This window comes from Acomys russatus, chromosome 4, assembly GCF_903995435.1.
Source record: "Acomys russatus chromosome 4, mAcoRus1.1, whole genome shotgun sequence".
NCBI lineage: Eukaryota > Metazoa > Chordata > Mammalia > Rodentia > Muridae > Acomys > Acomys russatus.
Genome location: NC_067140.1, coordinates 62,638,900 through 62,657,453, shown reverse-complemented (window position 1 = coordinate 62,657,453; position 18,554 = coordinate 62,638,900). Strand labels below are relative to the sequence as shown.

At 44.5% G+C, this 18,554-nt stretch overlaps 1 protein-coding gene across 1 annotated transcript in view; it reads right to left on the bottom strand.

Annotated features, from left to right (window-relative positions):
• Positions 1 to 5,046: 5,046 nt before the first annotated feature.
• The window catches only part of Slc27a2 (solute carrier family 27 member 2), a 37,105-nt gene continuing 23,597 nt past the window's right edge, over positions 5,047 to 18,554 (bottom strand). The window contains exons 5-10 of the mRNA XM_051144550.1: positions 17,898 to 18,092; positions 14,799 to 14,889; positions 13,751 to 13,949; positions 11,846 to 11,943; positions 6,590 to 6,720; positions 5,047 to 5,384 (exon numbers count right to left, since the gene is read on the bottom strand). Coding sequence (XP_051000507.1) covers positions 5,208 to 5,384; positions 6,590 to 6,720; positions 11,846 to 11,943; positions 13,751 to 13,949; positions 14,799 to 14,889; positions 17,898 to 18,092 — 891 coding nt within the window. The 3' untranslated portion in view covers positions 5,047 to 5,207. The remainder of the gene's footprint in view (positions 5,385 to 6,589; positions 6,721 to 11,845; positions 11,944 to 13,750; positions 13,950 to 14,798; positions 14,890 to 17,897; positions 18,093 to 18,554) is intronic.

Genomic DNA, 18,554 nt, shown 5'->3' with positions numbered 1-18,554 from the left:
TCCTAGGGCTGACACAGTTCAGTGGTCAGGAACATGCACTGCTCTTGTAGAAGACCTGAGTTCAGTTTCCAGCACCATGTCAGGAGGTCTACAACTAACTACCCGTAACTCCAGCTCAGTGGACCACATACCTCTGGCTTCCTCAGGTAAACAGACTCATAACTACAGAAACAGACAGACAGACAGACAGACAATTAAAGATGAAATCTTAAAAAGCTGGCTCCTGTCTTTCATTCCCAGAAATATTGGGCTAGTTGCTAAGGGGTGGCCCTGGGGTCTGGGGCTTATTAGACACCCCAGGTGATGCGAATGTGGTCTTTTTCTATCTGAGTTGTTCCTCGTACATGACTCCTAATCAACACAACCAGCCTCACATTGGAATTTGCTAGAAATTCAGATTCTGATCCCGACTCTGGTGTGTGGGACCCAGAGCTCAGGTTATTCCGTGTTCAGGTGTAAGATGTGGATGATTTAATGAGCTCTTTGTCCTCAAAAGAGCAGGCAACACAAAGTTACCGTCCTACTATGTGCCAGGCACTGACAAGTCACTAATGAGTGACATATACGGTCTCCTGTGCTCACAGAGCTTATAGCTTCCTGGATGTATAAAAGCTGAGTCAAAAGAGGCTGACAGTGGGAGTGGGACACAGGACCAACCATACACACAGCTCCATTTGACGTTTTGTGTGTCCTGAGGCCTGCAGCCAAGCTGGCTAGACTAGAACCCTGTTGCCTATCAGCCTACCTCCCTTAGAACACTGCAGGGTTCTGTGGGTGACACTGCCTTTCGTGTTAGCGGCTTCATTACAGAGTCCATGCAGCCCATGAGCCATGACCAAGAGTTGTAATGCACAAACTCTCACCTTTGTTCAAGGGTCTTTCAGGGATCTGTTCTTCAGGATCTACCTGCTCTCCCAGAGTCCTAGGTCACACTAGTGTTAAAAGTGTATCTATCATCAGTCCCCACTAAATGCTTTCGTGTAGACACGGGACAGGAAACACGCCTATTAAATAGTCTTCTTATTACACTGCATTAGGTCATCTCTATTTTTATATCGGTTCCCATTAGCTTCCATTTCAGAGGTAACAGTTGTTGGCTTCATCCCCACATTACCTGGGCTCATGTGCCATTCTACTCAGGGACCTAGTACAAATGTCACCTGCTGGAGTTAAACCCCCCACTTGTGCTTTCAAATGAAGCCAACTAGTGCAGCTGTTTCTATGAACACAAATTTTAAACCTTTTGTTAGTATACCTTAGTTATATATAACAATTGGTTTCATTATGCCATTTTATATATATATATATATATATATATACACACACACACATATACACACACACATATATATATACACATATATATACATGCACGTGCACATTATACACATATGTACATACATATATTTATATACATACATACATACACACATATAATGTACATTTTGATCATAGTCCTCTCATTACCCCTCGGCCTCCCCCTCATTCCGGATGATCTCTTTCTTCTTCTAAGCTGGTGCCTTTTACATTTCTCTGTCAGAGAGCTTATGGCAGCAGGAACATTGGACAATGGCTACACGAGTGAGTGGAGAAGATGTCTTTTTCCTCCAGCAATCACCAACTGCCTATAAATCTTCAAAGAGGGGTGAGGCTTTGTGAGCCTTTCCTATCCCAAACTAAATACTGACAGGCTCCATCTTGTGAGGTCTTTGCAGATAGTAACAACTACTGTGAGTTCATTTCATGGGTGTAAAAACAAACTTTTACTTGCCTGATGTAATTGTTGTCTGGGAGGCTACTGTCTCCATCTGCTAACCTAGGCCGAGTCCCAGAAGCTTCTAGCCTCCATGCGATCTAACGTAGGCCTAGAATGTTTTCAGCCTCTGAGACTTACTGGTGAATAAGCTCACCCTTTCTAGCTCTTTCTGAACTCTGGCTGGCTGGTTCAGCTCTGCTGTTCTGGCTCAAATTCCTCTCTGAGCTGACTGATTCAAATTGGCTTCTCTTAGCTTCTGACTGAATGGCTCTGCTTGGCCTCAAACTACCTCTAGCCATCTGTTCTAATCTTCTGGCTCCTTCTCATTCTCTGGCTTGTTCCATCTTCACCTGTGTCCAGCTTGTTCTCTTTAACCTGTCTCTATAAAACTCTCCCAGCAAGACTGTCACCTCCCTTTCTCTCTGCACTCCTCCTCTCTTTCCCCTCTGTTCTTGGGAGAGTACATAGCCTATCCTGTCAAATCTTTCTCTGATTCCTCATTTTGCCTCTCAATTAGACATCACTTTCAAACATGGCTGCTTCCTACTACAAACCAACTTTACCTTCATTGTTTGGGATTAAAAGCCACAATAATAGTGGAGAGGAAAGCTCAGTCATTCAGAACACTAGCTGCTCTTGCTGAGGATCTGGGTTCAGTTCCCAGCAGCCATGTGGCGGCTCACAACCTTGCATAACTCCAGCTCCAGAGGATCAGACTCCTTCTGACCTCCTGGAGCCCCAGGCACACACATGGTGTACATATGTATATGCAGGTAAAATATCCATACAAGTGAAATAAATCTAAGAGCAAGAGTGGAAAGAGTCTTAGAGATGTCCCCAGCATTATTTTAGTAACGTATCTGGGATAAGAGTGGCCATTCTTTTCACTTTTCAGGATTCCTGGGTATAGTTCCAGGTCATTTGAGGATGTCCTCTAGAAAGGATTCCTTGCTTCTTCTAGGCAGGCTAGGGGTGACCTGGGTCTCACTATTTGCATGTAGAATCAGTGACTGTGGTGGCCTAAGTAAGGTTAAGGATACATCCTGAGTGCATCAACCATGGGCCTGCTTCTGAGACTGTCCCAGCTGAGATCTGTGGCAGTAAAGGGGTTGCACTCAGGAAGGAAGGCAGCTCAGTGTAGGGGCAAAGAACTCCTCACAAGGTCCCAAGCCCTCCTGGGCAAATGACTTCATATCCTTGAGCAGACATGCTCAGGAGACTGCCCGGGGAGTGAAATGTGTTTCCTGCTGGGAGACATGAGGCTGGGTGGCAGGCGCATGTGAGACTGGGATGGCTGTTGGACAGCAGGCTTCTCTCTGCTCCATGGTTACGTTTTGTTTGAGATGTTTGGAAGTTTCATAATAGTTGGGTGATTACATCCAAAGGATCTGGATTTCTGGGCGTGGTAGTGCAGGCTTGTGATGCCAGCAATGAGGGGACTGTGCTAACTGACTTTGTGTTAACTTGACACAAGTAGAGTCATCAGAGAGGAAGGGCCTCAGTTGAAGAAATGCCTCCGTGAGATCCAGCTGTAAGGCATTTTCTCAATTAGTGATCAATGAGGGAGGGCCTGGCTGATGGTAGCTGGTGGTATCCCTGTGTTGGTGGTCCTTGGTTCTATAAAAAAGCCCCTCCATGTCCTCTGCATCAGCTCCTGCCTCCAGGATCCTGTCCTGACATTCTTCAATAGTGAACAGCAATATGGAAGTGTAAGCCAAATAAACCCTTATCTCTTCTACTTGCTCTTTAGTTATGGTATTTTATTTTATTTTATTTTTTTACAGCAATAGAAACTCTGACTAAGACAGGGGCTGAGGCAGGGGGATGATGAAATAAGAATGACTTGAGCTACAGTGAGACCCTGCCTCAAAATCAGTCTGTATTTTGTTGAATTTGTCAGAATATGACCTGAGTTTCTGTATGACAGTCGGAGTAGTGGCTGTCCCCATTCTCACGCCTTCAGCAATTGATTCTGTGTGGATCCTGAGGGCACATGGCCATCTAACCCTTGATGTAGTTAAAACAAGAACAAAACCCAACTAACAAGACCAAAAAACAAGACCAACCAAACAAACCAAACCTAACTGCACTGACCAACAAAAAACCCCAAACCAAACAAAAAACAAAACAAAACAAAACAAAATAGAAACCCCTAACCTGACTGAACATCTTTTAAATGCAGAATTAGGATATGTCAGACTTAGTCTTCTGAGGTGGTTTGAATGAGAATGACTCCTCCTCCCACCCTCCCACCCCAGTCCCCGCCCCCATGCCTTTCATACTTTTGAATACTTGGTGCCCAGCTGGTAGTACTGTTTGGGAAGGATTAGGAGGTGTGGCCTTGTTGAAGGAGGTGTGTCACTGGGTGCAGGCTTTGAGATTTCAAAAGCCCACCCCATCCCCAGTTTGCTTGCTCTGTCTCAAGCTTATAATCAAGTATGAACTCTTACCTCCTGCTCCAACACCATGCCCACCTGGCCTAATGCCACACTCCCACGATGATAGCTACCTGGCCTGATGCCATGCTCTCACCATGATGGCCACCTGGCCTAATGCCATGCTCCCACCATGATGGCCACCTGGCCTGATGCCACGCTCCCACCATGATGGCCACCTGACCTGATGACACGCCCCCACCATGATGGCCACCTGGCCCAATGCCACACTCCCGCCACGATGGCCACCTGGTCTAATGCCACACTCCCACCACGATGGCCACCTGGCCTGATGCCATGCTCCTACCATGATGGCCACTTGGCCTGATGCCACGCTCTCACCATGATGGCCACAGACTCTAACCCTCTGGAACTGTGAGCCCCCAAATTAAATGTTTTCTTTTATAAGTTGTCTTGGTCATGGTGTTTTGTTACAGCAATAGAAAAATAACTAAGACGGCACATTTAAGGACTAAGCTGACATTTCAGCTTTGATTAATGTCTGCACAGTGGCTAGGATGGTTACGGGAGGGGAAGGTGAGCCCCTTGCTCTGGAGCTGGATTCCCACTGTGTTGTTTATTGCTGGCCCACCTTCCCTCTTCTTTGCCACTTTTTACCAAGATGAGTAGGAAATGTGTTTTGAAGCAACTGATGTGGGGTTTGCATTTAGAATAGAGAAAGCACAGAAGAGACCAAGATATCGCATACATTAGAGTTAATACAGTTTATTATGTATTTAAAAAAATAAAGCCCTCTTTCCAGGAAGCTTGGTTTGCAAGGACAAATGGCAGGCACACATTGAAAAATAATTGTCTCTAAATCTTGCAGAGGCTCAGGTGTAATTAAAAAAAAAAAAAAAAAAAAAGACCTGTCCTTTTAATGAATACTTTCCTAAAAAAAAAAAAATCGCACCTTATAATTGTCAATCAAATTAAAGTTGGATTATATGAAGTGGCAATGCTAGGTCTATTGGGTTTCTTTCTGGAAAAGTTCTGTGCTAGCCACCTGGGGATATTCAGAGCTTCAGAGTTTTCTCACTTATGGCTTTATAAATGTCCTCTGTCATGGGCACATATGATTTTGCTGCATCATCCAGGAAATACAAGGCGTCTTGGATGACTGTGGGGTTAAAGCCCTCTTGCATCAGGGTCACTTTGCGGTGTTTAAAAGTCCCAGTGATCTCAATGGTATCCTGCAAAAGATCACACAATCTCCATGTTAGCTGTGCTTTACAGTAAGTCAGTGTGCAGGGATAGGGTGGGGATGGTGGGGACTGGCAGCACGTGGCCTTCCTTTGTTCCTGTAAGAGCTGAGGAGCATGTGTCCACACCGCCCATTTGCGGAAGGTCCACACAGAGGCCTATGTAAGAGACTTAACTCCTCAGAGCAGAGGTTCTCAACCTGTGGGTCACGACCCCACAAGGGTCCCATATCAGCTGTCCTGCGCATCAGGTACCTATGCTGTGATTCATAAAGGTAGCAAAGTTTCAGTTATGATGTAGCAAGGATAATAATTTTATGGTTGGGAGTCACCGCAACATGAGGAACTGTAATAAGGGCTCGCAGCGTTAGGAAGGTTGAGAACCACTGCTTTAGTGCCTTAGCACCTCCATGTGGGGTGCACAGCTGCCAACAGTGTGCAGACTCTGAGGAGAGGGGGCACTGGAGAAGCTTCAGGTGGGATATCCTGGCTGTGAGTGGAAGAGGGAGACGGGTCATTTACACTCTCAAGGGCATCTGCTTCCCCAGTCTGTCTATTTGGCTAACGACTCTCTACCATGTTGTCATGCGCATCAACAGAAGTAGCCTTACACACTCAGCACTTCTCAGGACCCTAAGACCTTGTCAAGTCCTCAGGAACATATCCACAGGGCTCAAAGTCCTCAAACGGGAGGACCGAACCAACTCCGGTGACACTTTGACAGTTCCAAGTTACTGACGACGCTCAACTCAAACTTGCCCTATAAAAAGGTGTTGGACCTCAGCAGACTTTGTGTTCTTCAAAAGTGGAAACGACACGGCCGTGGATGGATCTCAGGGGCCGAATGCTTGCCTAGGGTGAGCAATGTCTTGGTGCTGTCCCCAGCACAGAAAGTAAGAAAAATAAACCAAAACCAGGAGATTTGGATAAGTTCTACTTGACGCGACTCTGACACCTCACCAAACGCTGACTGTGAGGTGAGTAAGTTGGCCTGCCATTTAAGGAGGAAAAGACTGGGATGGGGCTTCTGTTTCTTCTTTCTGGTCTTTCCCCATCCTTACTGAACTATAGTACTTCTTCCTGAACTCTGTCTGTGCATATGGCAAAAAATTGGGCAAACGTGGTCACTACAGAAGAAGGGAGTGATTCCCTAAGAGAGTGCCTGGGGAAGATTTGAACTTGAGAACTCTCCTCACTTGTATTCTCAGGAACCGAGGCCTCGCATAACTCGGCAGATACTCTGTAATGTGCTTAAAGAGTTTCTTTCCATCGAACTCATGGTTTTCTTTCATCTTGATCGAGGCCATCCCGATTCGACCCTCATGATCTGGAAATAGAGTAAGAAAACATTAGCTGGTAATTTCATTCACGAGGCTCTGCCAGGTCAAAGACCTTCGTACGGACTGTGACAATGACAAACATTATTTTTGTTTTTGTTTTTTGTTTCTGAATAGTTCCAATTTTTATTTCAAATGAGTGTCCACATTATTCTATGGCCACTATGCTATTGCTAGAAATACTAATTAATAACCAAGCAATAAAACTAATGCTAGATCTATGTTGACTCTTTAATATTTGCCATGACCTATACTCAGTGTGTTCTCATTTAACCACAGCAACAGCCTTATGAAGAGGTGCAGATGTTTATTTCAAGGATGAAGAAACTGAGATTTAAAGGCATCAACAGCTTGTCCAAGGTCATACCGCAGGGAGTAGGCAGCTTCAGAGACTGGTCATGCAGGTAGGCTTCAAATCCTGTCCTTACATTGTTACTCTTAGTGACCTACACAGAGCGATCTGTGTAGGACAGTGACTGAGCTGGTGGCTAAAAAGAATTGTCTTTTTGTTTTGTTTGTTTTGTTTTTTCGAGACATGGTTTCACTGCATAGCCTTGGCTGTCCTAGACTCTCTTTGTAGACCAGGCTGGCCTCGAACTCACAGTGATTCACCTGCCTCTGCCTCCTTAGTGCTGCGATTAAAGGTGTGCGCCACCACGCCCAGTTCTTTTGTTTTCTGATTCCAATAAAAACTCCTTGCTCCATGGCCAGGAGTGGTGGCAAACGTCTTTAATCTCAGCACTAGGGAGGCAGAGGCAGGTGGATCGCTGTGAGTTCGTGGCCTGCCTGGTCTACAAAGCGAATCCAGGACAGTCAAGGCTGACACAGAGAGACCCTGTCTTGAAAAACAAAACAAAACAAAACAAAACAAAACCCCTCCTTGCTCCATTGTCATGAATAACAGAGCCGGGCTTGTCATTTGGTTTACAGCCTTGGGTCTGTTGTGCCGTGGGCACAAATATTGCCTTTGAGAGTTATTTACTCACTCAAAGCTCCTAACAGCTTTGCCTCTGTGTTTCAGAGAGGCTGTAGGGCAGGAGGGTAAAAAGACAGGTGCAGGGGTGAGCTGCTTGCTGTGTGCCCTTCTGTTCTTGCCCAGCACTCTCAAGGGAAAGTGCGCTGCACAGAGAAAACTGATCTCAACAGCAGGGCCCTTAGTGGAGGTGATTAGAACAATTACTATTGTTTGCTTGTGAGGACAGTGGTAATTAGGTATTAATGTACTTTCTCCCTGATCCAGCAGACCCAGTGGGAGCCCGAGTCCACTTCCCTGAACTACTTAGCCGTAATCAGATAGGAAGAAGGAGCTTGTCTTTGGTCACCTGGGCCCCAGAGTTTGAAATCTCTCCCATGGTGACTGTACCTTTATCCATTGCTCTAAACAACAACAACAACACAACAACAACAACAACACAACAACAACAACGACAACACCAACATGCCTCCTCATTCAGTTTTCTTCTGACCCAAAGGAGGAAGGTAGGGCGCCAGATAATTTTTCTTAAGGGGTGCCGCATACCTGTCTCAGGGACCTCAAATGTCCCCAGTAAGCTGCTCTTGGAATTACAGTAGGAGCTGGTGCAGCAGAAATACTGCACTCACTGGCTCGTACTCCATGCCTTGGTAGTGGCGATGCCTAAACTGGAGGGAGGTGGGCCTGTTAGGCTTCTGCGCTGACTCCTAGGGGTTGACCTTGACTAATTCAGCTCCAGGAAGAAGGTTTAGGCTAGGGCTAAAGATCAGTCCTGGTCCATTCTCAGGAGATGTACCACTGCCTACATACAAGGTTATTAAAACTAAAAATCAATTATAATTAAAAAAAAAAGATTTATTTATTTTATTTATTGCATATGAGTGCTTTATCTGCAGAAGAGGGTATCAGATTACATTATAGATGGTTGTGAGCCACCATGTGGTTGCTGGGAATTGAACTCAGGACCTCTGGAAGAGCAGGCACGCTCTTAACCACTGAGCCATCTCTCCAGCCCCAAAATCAATTATAATTAAGTGAAGGGAAAAATTTTAATTTTTCTGTTGTATTATCCATATATTAAGTACTTAGCAGCCACGCTGTGACTGTTGGCTACCCCACTGGATATTTTTTTTTTTTAATTTTTTTGGTCTTTTTCAAGACAGGGTTTCTCTGTGTAGCCTTGCCTGTCCTGAACTCGCTTTGTAGACCAGGCTGGCCTCGAACTCGCAGAGATCCGCCTGCCTCTGCCTCTCGAGTGCTGGCATTAAAGGCGTGTGCCACCGCACCCGGCCCCCTTGGATATTTTCATCAACACAGAAAGGTTTAGTGAGAACCGGAAGTTCTAGAGAGTGCCCGGACTGTTGCTGTGTGTGATGCCTCCATTCAAACTAGCAGTTCTTCCCTGGTGCAAAAGTGAGAACTGTGGTTCACGGTCACTGCGGGAGCAGGACACCTGGCTTGAGGAGGGCCTGCTGCATTTGCAGGCTTAGCTGCTTACTGTGGCCAGAGTGCAGATGACACTGTGAATCTAAAGCTGGGCAGGACTTCAGGGTTCACCCCTAACTTTTGGCTGCTATAAGAATGTTGCCCGATTACCATACATCCCAGGGCATTTTCACTGTGTTGATATCAGCTTTGATTAGTGTGTGTGTGTGTGTGTGTGTGTGTGTGTGAGAACTCGGGATAAACTCAGAGCCTGTGCGTGCATGCTGGGCCAGCACTCTGCCAGTGAGCCTCACCCCTAGCCTAGTGTTTTTAAGAGTCACTAGAGCAGCAATTCTCAGCCTGTGGATTGTGACCCCCCCCCTTTTTTTTTTTGCACACCAGATATTCACATTATGATTCATAACTAGCAAAATTAACAATTGTGAAGTAGCAATGAAATAATTTTATGGTTGGGGGCAGGTGTCACCACAACATGAGGAACTGCATTAAAGCGTCTCAGCATTAGGAAGGCTGAGAACCACTGTGCTGGAAGTAATTTTTTTTTTTTTAAAGAAGTACAGCTTCATGGGTCCACCCATTCAGCAGGTCTGCGTGGGGCTGACACGATTTTGAATCTAGCAAGTTCTCATTTATGGTGATGTTGCCTGTCCGAGACTCCGCTCTGAGGAATACTGGGCTTTCAATTCACGTTCGAGATTTTCTCAGCTACCTAAGAAACGTATTAAGATTTAGCACTCAGAAGCATACCCGCCACTATCAGAGGAGGCTATAAGGGCCTAGGGTGTCATGCTAGCTGACACTGTGACAATCTGAGTAATGTTCTGTGCCCTGCCAAAACTCTGAGGCCTGAGATGTGGCTATGTTTTCCTTCACATGGTTGTCATTAGAACACAGGGATACCCACCCTGCTGCTGCTGCTGGGAGTGCAAATCAGTATGGTGGTGTCTTGAGCAAAACTGAAAGCGGATCCAACATGGTGGGCCCAGCTATCCCACTCCTAGGTGTTTACACAAAGGACTCTGACTCATCAGAGAGACAGTTGCACATCAGTGAGATTACAGCACAGTTCACAACAGATGAGTTATGGAAACAAGTGAATAAGAAAATGCAGTAAGAGGACTGAGGACTGCAGAAAGGCGGACAAAACTGGAGATCATTATACTAAGTGGATCAGTCAGTTTCAAAAGCAAGTGTTTTCTCTCATTTGTGGTTCCTGGGTTTTACGGATATATACATAAAATCATCATGTATATAGGATGGGGAAGTAGAAAGCTGGATGGTGGCAGGATATAGGGAGAATACACTATATGTATTATATAGTGACTTTATATATTATATAATTGCATGGAAATAAAAAAAACTTTAACAAAAATAAATAAGCAGATGTTGCACGATAAACAACTTAAAACAGTTTCAGAAAGTCCCTGGAACTTGTCAGATTTACGAGGCCCCGCCACAGTAAGCAATAAATTCCGCCGAGACTCGCTCTCAGACAAGCCAATGCGCACAGAAGACTCTCAGACCAGGCTATTTTCCTGTAAGAAACCAGCTGAGCTGCCTGGAAGCGGGTTAGATCAACCAAGGCACCTGGAAAAGCCACTCTCCAGCCTGTTGGGTTGCCCACAGGCTGCGCACTATGCTCCAGGTTCCTAGGTTTGTGAGTTGTCACCCACGCTGGGGTGGGGCTTGGTGATGCAGTTGTCTTTGAGTCATTTCTGCTCCTGTAAGTAACACTTACTCATATTCCTGTAAGTAACCCCAATAAAGCTCATTGATTCACCATGTTGGACTTTGGTTATGTCTGTACTTCGGTCTGTTGTGGACTCCCTATCTGGGGTGAGAAGATGTGCGTGTTGTGTTTCCTCAGGAAAAGATTTGACACACAACATGTGACCCTGTCAATGTGCAGGAAAAGGCCCTTTGTGTTCTACTTTAATCAAAGGGTGAGAATGCCCCAAACTCAGTTTTGGAGACAAAAATAGCTTGACACCTTATATTGACGCATTGATTTTACAAATTTAATCCTCTCTAATATCTGCAATAAAAAATGGCTGATATGGCAACCTTGTGTACGATTGGTAAATATATTTGATATTTATGAAACTGAAATAAATTAGTTCTGACAGTTTCAACTGCTGGGCCAGCAATTATTCCCAATTTGAGGGACCTGTGAAATAGGCAGCATTATTCCCAATTTGAGGGAGCTGTGAAACAGCCAGCAAGTGTTGGAGCGAGCCTTCTTTCCACCCTGCTGGTGAAGGCAGATCTGTAGCTCCCTCAGTGTCTCCGTGAGAACCCTGAAACTCAGAGTCTGGCCTGCTCTTAGGAACCTGCCCTACAAGAAGCGCCTGAATGAAATCTGCCCCTTCCCAGCTTTCTTCCTAGAGAATGTGATGGTTCCTACTTGCGCCTCTGACTTCAGAGGCAATACGCCATTCTGCGGCCCTCAAACTCTCAAGGTACGTCAAACGGAGACCCAGGAACCAGGAGGCTTCCCCAGCCTTAGAACCCTAAATTAAGCAACAGCTAAAACGCAGAGGCAGGCCAGTTCAGATGCACTGAATTGCTTTGACAGTGGAATCAGAGAGTCACTCTCTAACCCCTGGTGGCTAACTGCCCCTTCACTGTCCTGGCAGCAGGAAAAAGCAAGACAGACTTTGGTTTGCCTGTATGGTCGCATAGCATCTTCTCCATACCTGGCACGGGCACTCCGTAAACGTTTACTTCCTCAACAAAATCAACCAGTCCCACTATGTCCGCGACTTCAGTGGTAGCTACGTTCTCTCCTTTCCACCTGAGAGAGAAGAGGCAGGGTTAGCCAAGGCCACACTTGCTTTCTAGTTAGTGTTTCTTTCAGATCTCGGTGAAGTGGCTGGTCCTCCCATTCTGGCTCCTAAAACCCTCACCTCATTTGTAGCGTTCTGTTCGAAGCAAAAAGGGTACAGACCTAGATAATAAAATGTGCAACTTCAATCTCGTCACACAGAACATAACAGAGAGCATTGTGTTCAAATGGGAAATCCAGACCTGGTTAAGAAAGTCCCTGGATGTCAGAAACGAATCTCAACTCCTTTTTGCTTTGTTTAGGCCCCTCACTTTTCTTTTTTTTTTTAAATATATGATTTAATTCACCTAGTGGATTTTTTGGGGGGCAGAATTTCATAGTTATATTTCAAGTTCTCACCATAAGAAAGCTTTTAGCTAAAAAAGAAAAAAAAGCATTTTTTTTTTTTTTTTATTAATAGAGATTGTAAGGAGATTGTAATGTTAAGGCCTACCCAGGTGCTATTTTTCATTTAATTTAAAATTAGAGGTTTTACAAAAATAACCTTTAGATCTCTGAAAAGCACCTTTATGTATGCTTGCATGTGTGTGTGTGTGTGTATGTGCGTGCGTGCGTGCGTGTGTGTGTTCTGTCCATGTGTGTGTGGAGGCCAGAAGAAAACGTAGAGTGCTTGTCCTCAGGCACTGTCCACTCTTTTAAAAAGATCTCTTGCTAGCATGGAGCTCAACACATTGGTGAGAAGGGCCGACTAGCCAGCCGGCTCAGAGATTTGCCTGTTTCTGCCTTCCCAGGGTTCGAGTACACACATGCACCATCAAACCCAGCTTTTAAAATGTGGGTCCTGGGAACGAACTCTGGTCCTTGTGCTTGCAAGGCAAGCACTGTATTAGCTAAGTCCTCAGCTTCCCAAAGTAACTTCTTAATGAGGGTGGCATATGGTTCCCTGGGCCAGACAATGTTAGGGATTGAGTTAGAGCTGAGGACCAACCAGACTCTCAGGAAATGGGTGAAAGAATGATTAACTTGGGACTTCTTTTTTTTCAAACAAAAATCTATTGCTTTTGTGAGCCAATTAAAAAAAAAAGGCGGGGGGGGGAGGGGGGAAATATTGGTGGCCAGGGCTGTGGTGAGTCCAAGAGCGTGGTTCTGATTTAACCTTGATCTTTCCACTGCAGTCAGCCAAGTTCCACGCTTGCTTGATTCACTCGCTCAGGGGTGGTGACCTGTACCAGACACTGCAGTGGGTCCTTTCTGGGACATTCCTAGCTCAGCAAATCCACACAGGAAGGAAGCCTCTGCCATGGGTAGGAGGACTTAGCTATCATTGGAAATTCATGTCACCACTGAGCAAAATGACTCCCAAACTTCTTTATGCTAGCCTGGGGGTCTTGTGGGGAACCATTTGGTTGGAGATGGATGAAGGCTCTGAACTCCCACTTCTTCAGCCAGATCAACTTCACATTAATTTGCACTTATTTTAAATCTAAAAGCAAAAGGCTGTATGATTAGAAATATGTGAAAAAATCCCTGGCTATCCTAAGAGCGTCCACTAAATATGCGGGCCATGAAAGAGCCATTGGGTGGACTTCAGGCTCCAGAAACAAGGAAGAGATGTCCTGCCTTTATTTTCTTTTGTGCTGTAGAGAGACACTCTGTATTTTACCCTTTATTCTCTGGGAACGTAGGAGGTGAAATTGCACGTAAGAGACAGGAAAGGACGGAAGCATTTTGGGAAAGTGGCATCTGATTCTGACTGAGGAACAGGCCAAAGTGTGCGAAGTATTTGTTTTGGGTTCAATAATTCAGAGACACCAACCGGAATGTATCTCCAACTCTGTCATGAAAATAGACGAAGTTTTCACGGTCGATCATTAGGAGGTCCCCACTGTTGAAATAGAGGTCTCCTTTCTTGAAGACGTCTCTCAGCTTTTTCTTTTCTGTCTGAGCCTTCCCTCCGGCGTAGCCATTGAACGGTGTAAGCTGTGTGATTTTGCAAATCAAGAGTCCAACCTCACCTGAGACAGAAGAGAGCAAACTGGGTTTTGTTTTGTTTTGTTTTTGGTGAAGAGGTAAGCACCTTTTATTATCATCCTTATCCTTAAACTGATAGCTTATTGATGGCAATAAGCTGGCTGTACAAGTGTCATTTCTTGTACCATATTCACACATACCATTTTGTGGTTGAATGTGAAATGCCTCCCCCACCCCCCACCCCCGCAGGGCCGTGTGTTCGAACTTCGTCCCCAGCTGGTGATGCTTACTTGGAAGGCTGGGGCCCCTTTATGAGGTAGAGCCTCACTATACAGTTCCATGTCCTGTCTGTGCTCTGTGTCCTCGCTGTGCATGCAACGTGACCACACTGTGTCTTTTCAACTGTGAGCCAGGATAAGCTCTCCCTCCCCCAAGATGCTTCCTGTCACTCGTTTGACTACAGCAGCAAGAAAAGGAGCAGATACAGATCCTGTTCGTGCACGCGTCATCTCACAGACACACATACCAAAAATGTAACCTGCATGGCCTTCCAATTATAATCACCTTACTGCTAATCTTTCATTTAGTACTGACTCCTACACATATTTAGACAACTGCATAGCGGGTAGAAGCATAAACATAAGGTCCACATGAGGCTTTGTAGCCATAGATGTCTAGACCTTTCCACAAAGTACCTTACAAGCAAGGTGCTCAACCAGCTTAAAGGTGTAATTATATGTTAAGGTAAGCCAGTGCAGTCTCTGTAATTTATATATTTGTGTGAACACTTCAATAAAGACATTGTCCTGCTAATTTTAATAAAATTTATTGGTGATTCTATGTTAGTTCTTAAATGCTGCTTAGAATAATTGCGTACACCAGGTCCACAGTACCTTTGGGGACTTTGACGCAGTACCCATTTGCGTCACGGATGGGCTCATCCTTCTCCACGTCATACTTAATCAGCTCATATCTGACAACTTTCTACGAAAATGAAAAATATCATTTGAGCACATCAGCTGAGTTATTACAAAGAGTGCTGGGAGGACAACACATACCATACAACAAATCTTCAGTGCACAGCATGGGTGGAATTTTGCATCTGCTGTTACCACCCAGATTCAGATAGAAAGCATTTTCATTTTCCTGGGCAAGTTACTTTCTGCCCTTGCTAGTTAGTCACCATTCTAACTTTTATCACCACCAATTAATTTAAGGAAGTGTAGGCCTGTATGTGTTATTTCAATTACTATGTCTGCGGACATGAGCCCACGCTGCTGCTCTTCTCAGTGGTGTTGCTGTGGAGGGTACCGAAGACAGAGCCCAGATCTTGCACAAGCTATGTGAGCACCCCACCTCTGGGCCTATCTCCAGCCCTACAGGCTAACTTTTGTCTACATTCAATTTTCTCTTGTATAAATATACTACACTTATTCTGTTAATGGATATTTTTATGAGTACTTGGATTATTTCTAGTTTTGGTCTATTACAAGTAAAAATGTTAGGAGCATTTTCTTTTGGTGGGCAGATTACAAATGGATTTATAGTCTTATTTAATCGTGTCTTATTATGTTACCATCAGACGGCTGGTACCTTCAACCCTAGGGAACACACTAATCAATATATCTAAGGATCAAAGCAAAAATGACTTCAAGCTCATAACTATGAAGTTCTTAAAAGGCTATCACAGTTAGGTGTCGTGGTACGTACCTGTAATCCCAGCTACTTGGTGTGTGTATATGTGCGTGTGTGCATGTGTGTGTGCATGCGTCTGCATGTGTGTGTATGTGCATGTGTGTGTATGTGTGTAGGGGTGCTGAAGTATGAGACATTTAGCAAGAGTTTATTCTAAAATAAAAGTTGTTTTTTTTTTTTTTAACAGGCCTGGGCTGTGGCTTGGTGGTAAATGCCTGTCTAGACTGTGCAAGGTCTTCAGTTCATTCCCTGACTAACAACTAAAACCAAGTACAGCACAAACACCAGACTACATCTTAATAAAGTGTGACAGTAAAAGAATTTATACCAGCATAACACTAAGCATATTATTTTTCCCTCCTTACAGAAACCAGCAAATACAATAATATTTTGATATAATTTCCATCTGCGTTTAATGTGCCAACTTCAAACTCAACTTCATTAAAACCAAGTGACACTTGGTGGTGGTGACGCACACCTTTAATCCCAATAGTTGGGAGGAAGAGGCAGGCAGATCTCTTGAGTTCAAGGTCAGCCTGGTCTCCAGAATGAGTTCCAGGACAGTCAGAGCTACACGGAAAAACCCTGTCTCAAAAAGCAAGGCAAAACAAAACCAAACAAAAATACAAACCACCACCACCAAAAACCCAACTGGCACTTTTGGACATCAAATGTACACTGATTTAATTTATAAGAAAAACAAAAATCTTGCCTTTGTAATTAATGTTTCTTTCCACATTAACTGATGAGATACCTTGATAAAGATTATTCTCTTTTTCCTTTTTAAAGGAGTTTGTTTAATGTAGAAAAAAATGACTGTAAAGACAGGACAACCAGTGGATGAGAAAGCAAAGGCTAGTAGTGCATTTGTACATGCATAAGGAGAAGTTTGGTAGAAAACAAATTTCCATAAAAGTCCTCTCTCTGAGGTCAACAGTAGCAACACTGACAGCTTGCTTGGGGTTAGCCTTGATCTCCATGGCTGTGCTAGTCGCACTGGCCTGACACCAACTTTCCAGCCTATCGCAGGGTGGCTCAGCAGGATTGTCATGATGGTAGAACTATCTGTTCTGCTGAGGGTGGTGTCACTGACATGTGACCTGAACACCTGCAAGGCAGCTGTTCCTGTCAATGAAAAACATTGTGGAATTCAAAATTTTGCTTTATTGACATTTAAATATTTATACATAACTAGAGGCAGCATAGGTCTGGAGGTCAGGGAGTGAGCTGCATTGTGTGGGGTGTGGTGCCATTGCTGGGGAGGACCCTTGGACTTGGGAATGCCTTGTGCTCCAACCAGAGTATAAGAAATGGAAGGCTTAATTAAGCCCAGGGTTATCACAGAGCAGGGATTTTGCATAAATTACTCAGCAAATCTTTTTCCTTACTAACCTTGAGTTTGGGCTAGCTGGTAGGCTCAGTCTTTTTTTTTTTTTTTTTTTTTTTTTATCTCTGTTTCAAGATAATCAAACTGAGGCCTAAGGAATGGACGTAACTTCCCAGGAGACTCAGCTCGCATGAGGTGCCACTTGGATCTGCCTTTCAGAGCCACAGTGCTTAGCATATGGACTACTGTTCTCATTCTTCATTGGTCAGTCCCTGGGGTCAAAGGCCATCTCAGATCTCTGCTGTGGCTATTTTCCAGTCAGAGGCATAATGACAGCAGGCCAATGGAGGGTCAATATCCATGGTTTATCCTTGGACTGACTGACTGACTGACCACCAAGAAACCAGACTCTTCAGAGTCCCCAGGCTATAGAAGAACAGAGAGAGGGAAGAGAAATAAGATCCATCTTTCTGATGGACCTATGAGGAGGACACACGTATCGGGCAGAACATCTCAGTTCTCTTGAAGATCTGGGCTGCTGGTCTTAAGCCTGCACAGCTTTTACAAAACACCAGGGCCTTGTCTCAAAACAACCAAGCCCAAAGGTAGGAGGGGGCTGGGAACCTATAGCCATACGTATAAAGAATTCCCCCATGTGATTTTCACGCACATCTCAACTAAAGGGAAATACTGCATTCCACAGTGTATGGTAAACTTACGAAAAGGGTAATCTTCAAGTTTTTCAGGTACGAACGAGGGAGGCACACATCATACAGACTTCAAATGCTAAAAGAAATGACTTGCTGAGTCTGAGGCGAACCTAGAAGGCCGCCATTATAAAGAATGGGCAAGATTCTCTTGGTGGCACTGATGGGACATGGTTCTGATGCTACGTCATGACATAGCTTTGAAGGGGTCTATCTAGTCTGAAAGCCAGCTTGCACACACTCATGTTTTCAGTGTACTTAACCCTTTGCAGGTAGTTTGCTCTTCCAACAGCGCCGATTTTTCTTGGATAATTCAGAAATCCAATGTTGCCTTCAGTGGCAGCGTAGAACTCATAGACGTGAATGTCCCCAAATCTTCTGATAAACTCTTTCCACACATCTCCCCGTAAGCCGTTTCCCAGCGCTATTTTCACTTTGTGGTCACGGTCATTTGGCTTCTGTGGTGACACAGAGAAAGTAGACAGTGTTACCGTTCTGAGGGCGTGAATTTATGCTTTCATTGTATTCAGATGACATATTTAATTTATGGTGATAGTTACCCTTATTTAATTTCACGTTTGTGCCCATTACAAATTCATCTTGATGCCTTGTCTATCACTCACAAACACAATCCCTTCTTTCTGCCACATAAGCATCGTAGTCCGGAATGCTGATTTAATAATAAAAAGTATTATATTTTCCATTTGGACTTGAGGCAAGATGAAACAACCAGATGAACCAGGAATGCGAACATTTAACTCTCATCTAGTGTGAGATGTTAATAATTTTCTTATGGGGCTGGTGAGTGCCAGTGCATTTCAGGAAGGGATGTGCTCATGGGAAACTGTCAGAAAGGGACATGCTCTGCTACATGGAGGGTTCTGGGTATTTCTCTTGGAAAAGCAATAGCTCTTATGTGG